This window comes from Bufo gargarizans, chromosome 4 (assembly GCF_014858855.1).
Source record: "Bufo gargarizans isolate SCDJY-AF-19 chromosome 4, ASM1485885v1, whole genome shotgun sequence".
NCBI lineage: Eukaryota > Metazoa > Chordata > Amphibia > Anura > Bufonidae > Bufo > Bufo gargarizans.
This window is the reverse complement of record NC_058083.1, coordinates 264,462,464-264,468,772: the sequence shown is the minus strand read 5'-3', so window position 1 is coordinate 264,468,772 and position 6,309 is coordinate 264,462,464. Positions and strand designations below refer to the sequence as shown.

Genomic DNA, 6,309 nt, shown 5'->3' with positions numbered 1-6,309 from the left:
TGACGGTGCGGCCTTAGCCTTACAGAGCTGCATGCCTTTTTCCCTGCCACATCTGTGACACAGGCTTTGAATGCAGTGAAGGTACAGAGGCCGCTGCTGACTATTCATTGCAGCTTTATTCAGTGTGGACGTTGTGAGGTAAATCCCCGGCCATGGAGAGCGGAGCACGCCCACAGCGCGGGAGGCTCCACGGCTATTGTCTCACTGCGTCAAAGCCTCTGGCCATCCTCACCGCGCCTAGCGCCAGCTCGTCATCCTAGAAGCCACGCCCCCTGGCCGCTCAGTGGTCCTTGCGGTGACCGGGGGCTGGTACCTGGAATGCGGCTGTCACCAGGGTAACCGCGTCACGTGTGGAGAGGTGGCGCACTCGTTCTCCTCACACTATGCCCCGCTCAGCAGCTTCTCACTGAGCTCATCCCCGGATTACTGGATAGAACCGGTCACTGAGCAGAGGAGAGGATGGCGCTGACCGCCGTGTCCGAGCTCCTCAACGACACGCTGCGCCTGTACAGCTGGAGCCTGAGCATCGCAGGTAAGAGCAGGGGTCACATCCACTCACGCCCGGGCCTGCATCATCGCATCCCTGCCAGACAAACGTGGACAGCTGTGTGATGCTGATGCATTGCTGATAGGGGGGGCAGGGCAGGGGGACTCTGGCTCATTCTGGATGTATGAAGTGGTCCTAGGAGGGGTCCCACCCAGCCGGCTAATGGGGACAACCATCACCTCCTCCTTAATGGGGACAACCATCACCTCCTCCTTAATGGGGGCAACCATCACCTCCTCCTTAATGGGGGCAACCATCACCTCCTCCTTAATGGGGGCAACCATCACCTCCTCACTAATGGGGGCAACCATCACCTCCTCACTAATGGGGACAACATCACCTCCTCCCTAATGGGGGCAACCATTACCTCCTCCCTAATGGGGGCAACCATCACCTCCTCCCTAATGGGGGCAACCATCACCTCCTCCCTAATGGGGACAACCATCACCTCCTCCTTAAGGGGGACAACCATCACCTCCTCCTTAAGGGGGACAACCATCACCTCCTCCTTAATGGGGACAACCATCACCTCCTCCTTAATGGGGACAACCATCACCTCCTCCTTAATGGGGACAACCATCACCTTTTCGCCACTTTTTTCAAACCGCAGTCGATATTTTGGTGGAACTGGTCGGTTCTGACAGCGTTCTATGTATTGGCCATCCGTGAAAATAACCCTCCTTAAAAGACCAAGAGCGAGACACCGCAGTATCATCGGATTCTATAATTCAATGTCAGGCTGCCATTTTAGAAGGTCATGGGACCTCACAGGCCCGCTCCTCAAGCAGTGTATGCCAAGAAATGATGGCGGTCTTTCCCATAGTGACCAGCCAGTACATGAGAACCTGAACTCTGATTGGCTCTTATGGACATCAAGACCATCATTTTTTTTTAGTCTTAGGTTTCGCCCCAGGGGCGGACGGGCCATAGACCCTACAGAGAATTCCCCCCCCCCCCCCGATGCCGATAGGGCCACCCCAGCCCTCTCACTGCCGCTGGCCAAGTACATACTACTTGGGGAACTATATGGGAAGTCCAACATGCTGAAGGTAGGGCTGGCTTGGTGTTGTGGCCCACATCTCACCTCCTTCATAGCCATATCAGAAGGAGGACAGAACGGGGCAGCTATTGATGGCCACCACAGAGGGACAGGGAAGGTATTTTGTGGTACTTGGTTCTGTGGGATGGTATTCCGTGTGGCACTATGATATTACTGACCCTGTCAACCTGTATTGGTCCCATCTACTTGTGCTGCCCACCTTCTGTTAATTTGGACCCACCTACAACACTGGGGCCAGTTTTAGTTTTTTTCCAGGTCCACTTTAAGTTTCAAATCTGCCCCTGCCCAGAAGCCACATTCTAAATGGGGTTGTCCTTGAAGGGGGTTGTTCCCACTAGGGACATTTTCTGACCGGACCCATGGAGGACATTATTTTGGCCTGATCCCTGCCACTGTTTTTCACTGACTCTGCGGGTCCCAAGTCTCCCTTTCAACATCCAATTTAACACGGGTCACAGGGCTACTGCAGCCAATATCTGCCTGTAGTGGTGAAATTTCATGTAACCAACGTCACACTGGATGTTGATGCTGGGAGACCCAGGGCCTACAGAGCAGTGATGGCCAGTTCACCGCGTTCGCCCGCGAACACATGCGGGCTGCCATCTTAACTCAGCAAGTCCGGCGATGCACAGGAAAGTCCTTGCCTGTGCCGGGAGCCGGTCTGAAACAAGTGTGGTCACCGGGAGCAGACAGTTCTGAGAACAGCCCGATGAAGGCCCCCGGCGGCTGTTCTCGAAACTGCCTGCTCCCGGTGACCGCATTTGTTTCAGACCGGCTCCCGGTACAGGTAAGGGCTTACCTGTGCATCGCCAGACTTGTGAGTTAAGATGGCAGCTTGCATGTGTTCGCGGGCGAACATGATGAACTGGCCATCACTGCTACAGAGCCAGAGGAGGAATGATGGATCTGGAACGCAGCGGAGGGGATCAGGCATGATTCCCACTGCGGTGTGGCCCCTGGAGGAGCTGCAGAAATGGGCCCCAGAGGTGAACGACCCTTTAAATATTTATTCCAAGAAATTTACAAGCAGAAAAATGACTGATTAACTCCTTTAGAGGAAACGTGTCATCACCATTATGCTACCCGCTCTGAGGGCATGCTGATTCCAGGGTTCTGTCAGTTATGTGGGGGCTCATTTTAGAGAAACGTCCACTTTATTGTAGCCCTGGAGACCTGATATTCATGGCTAACCTCCAGCCGCTGATTGACAGCTTTCTCCCTATGCACATTGGGGTTCTTTATAAAACTGGTGTAAAGTAGAACTGGCTTAGTTGCCCATAGCAACCAATCAAATTCATCCTTTCATTTTCCAAAGGAGCTGTCCAAAATTAAAGGAGGAATCTGATTTCTTGCTATGGGCAACGGATACGGTTCCTGCTAAACCTCCGTTTGAACATGGATAATACTACGGTATATTCATTAGCGTATATGCTGTACTGAGTAGGGTTATCGCAGACATCGCAGTCACTTTTCAAGGCCTTGTGACGATGGAGAACTGCTGAAGATGCTTTAGATCAGCGCGTTAAGATCTGAGGAATTTCCTTCAGGCTGCTGATAATGCCATTATATGGAATTCCTGTGGGAAATCAATTCCGGCTTTTTACCATGAGCCATAGTAAGAGCTGCTTATTGATTTTGGGTTGTGTAGGTTGCCATGCCGCGTTGAGGGTCATGTATGGATGAAGGCCCTGATATTATCCCTTTATAATGAAATTGTGTGTTGAGGGGGAAGGTTTAGGCTTCTTTCATGTCAATAAATTACAGACATGATGTCCTTGTTCTCCACGGATATAACACGTATCCATACATTTTGAAGGGGTGGGCTACTGATGACTAATGTGTGACAATACAGTATGGCACTTAGGCTACTTTCACACTGGCGGCAGCCGGATCCCTGCTAACGCTAGCCTGCCGGAAGTCCACTTTGGCCCCTATTCAGCATGGCAAACAAGTCGCGAGGCAGCCGGACAAAAACGGCAGCGTGCTCCGGGCCGCCCCTATTTTAGTGAATGGGGCCAGAGCGGACTTCTGGTGGCACGGTGGGCTAGCGTTAGCATGGATCCGGCAGGCCATTCCCCCGCCTGTGCAGTCTGCCGGACCCTGCTGCCGCTAGTGTTAAGGTAGCCTTTGTTGTATAGCCTTTGTTGATATTGTGTGCCACTTGCTATATTTCATAAGCCATGTTTCTTGTTAGGCAAATCATCTGAGCTGTCCACATAGAGGTCCTGTCCATAAGATGGCTGCTGGTGGATGGTCATGTAACATATAGTCAATAAGCAGAAAGCGGCCAACCCCCTTAAGGCTGCATTCACACGTCCGCAAATGGGTCTGCAACATGCAGAAAGCGGCCAACCCCCTTAAAGGGGTTCTGCACTTTCATTTAACTGATGATCTATCCTCTGGATAGATCATCAGCTTCTGATCGGCCGGGGTCCGACACCCGGGACCCCTGCCGATCAGCTGTTTGAGAAGGCAGCGGCGCTCCAGCAGCGCCGCGGCCTTCTCACTGTTTACCGCCGGGCCGCCCGCCCACTGACGTCACGACTAGTATCAACTAGAGTGGGCGCGGCTAAGCTCTGTTCACTTAAATGGAGCTTAGCCGCGACCACTCTAGTTGATACAAGTCGTGACGTCAGTGGGCGGGCGGCCCGGCGGTAAACAGTGAGAAGTCAGCGGCGCTGCTGGAGCGCCGCTGCCTTCTCAAACAGCTGATCGGCGGGGGTCCCGGGTGTCGGACCCCGGCCGATCAGAAGCTGATGATCTATCCAGAGGATAGATCATCAGTTAAATGAAAGTGAAGAACCCCTTTAAGGCTACATTCACACGTCCGCAAATGGGTCTGCGACATGCAGAAAGCGGCCAACCCCCCTAAGGCTCCATTCACACTTCCGCAAATGGGCACTGCGACATACTGCGACTGTCGTGTCGCAGTGCGATACCATAGACTATCATTATAAAAATTGTTGCGCGACACATGTTGCAGTGTAGTTGTGCCCTATGTGTCGCAGATTTTTTGCAGATCCGGGAGTGGCGCTTGGTAGTGAAGGTCCTTTATTAAGATCGGTATTTTAGACGCTTTCTAGCTGGCTTACATTTAGACCAGTTTCTATGCCTAAACCAGCCCACACCATGCCGGTAGGTCCCCTGCCAAGGCCACACCCACTCTTTTGGACCTGCTGTGAGCGGGGAAAAGTCAAAGACTGCAGTGCAAAGGACCTTTGCGCCACAAACTGCACCAGAAATACGCCTAATATAGGCATATTTCTGGTTAGTAAATGACCCCCTTAGTATTTTGGCGCATTTTAGACCCCACCCATTTCTTGAAAAGCCCCACCCTTTCTGTTCACCCTAGATGTGCCAACTTGTGCCACTTTGTAGACAGTGATGTACACATAGCCCAGCCTGTGAGTATAATGTTTTTTAGACACCATCCCTGCCTGTACTATTTAATTTTTATTCACTTGGACAAGGCTTTTAATATGAGCCTAAGGCCTCATGCACAGGAACGTATTTTCTTTCCGTGTCCGTTCCGTTTTTGTTTTTTGCGGACCGTATACGGAACCATTTATTTCAGTGGGTCCGCAAAACAAACGTAAGTTACTCTGTGTGCATTCCATTTCCGTATGTCCGTATTTCCGTTCTGCAAAAAAACGGAACATGTCCTATTATTGTCCGCATTACAGACAAGGATAGTACTGATCTATTAGGGGCCAGCTGTTCTGTTTCGCAAAATACTGAATGCACAAGGACATCATCCGTATTTTTTGTGGACCGCAAAATACATACGGTCGTGTGCATGAGGCCTAAGGCCTCATCCAGAGCCCTTAAAGGGTTTTCCAGGAAAAGATATTTATGACTTATCCTCTGGATAGGTCATCAGTATTAGATCTAAGGGGGTGCAACACCCGGGACCCCCTCCTGGGGATAAGTCATCATTATATTTTCCAGGATAACGGCTTTTAAGCCACGGTATGTCAAAAATATTATTATTTACAATCAATAGAAATATATATATATGTGTGCGTGTCTATATATATATATACACACAGCTTGGTAGTCTATGGTTGCCTATTCCAGAGGGAGCGGTGATACAGCCTTTGCATCCAGTTTTCTGCTGGCCGGTAGAATCAGTGAGTTCACAGTAATTCCCATTGTTCTGCTCTGTTAATTATAAGGGGAGAACAATGAAAATAATGGAAGTGCCAGATCAGGCACATAACTGACATGAACAGAGCGGAGCCGAACAAGGGGGCATGGCTAATGAAATATAGCAATGGCACAAAATATTTTAAAAAGTTTACATTAGTAAGTGCCATAATACACATTGGTCACAAGTAGCCAACCCATTTAAAGGGAACCTGTCATGTGGATATTTGATTTTAATCTAACTAATTATAAACAATCATTAACTACTAAAAAGTACCTTAGATGTATTCACTTACTGGTGTGGCAGATGGTTACCCCATAATATACACACAAGATGCCGCATGCTAATGAGCCGATTTGAGTCCGGCGTGACGTCATTGAGTCCAGCGTATATATAATTCAGAGCTATAGCCACTCCCCTGCCCACCTGCTGCTGATTGCTATGGAAACAAACTGTCATTCAGCAGCAGGTGGGCGGGGAGAGTCAGGAGCTCATGAATATTCAGGACTCATCATTATCAGCTGGAGCTTTTCAATACAAGATGTTGGCAGATTG

The 6,309-nt window shown here is 50.1% G+C and overlaps 1 protein-coding gene across 1 annotated transcript in view; it reads left to right on the top strand.

Annotated features, from left to right (window-relative positions):
• The first annotated feature begins 314 nt into the window (after nucleotides 1-314).
• Nucleotides 315-6,309, top strand: part of ELOVL4 (ELOVL fatty acid elongase 4) — a 48,426-nt gene continuing 42,431 nt past the window's right edge. Inside the window, exon 1 of the mRNA XM_044290395.1 lies at nucleotides 315-532. Coding sequence (XP_044146330.1) covers nucleotides 460-532 — 73 coding nt within the window. The 5' untranslated portion in view covers nucleotides 315-459. The remainder of the gene's footprint in view (nucleotides 533-6,309) is intronic.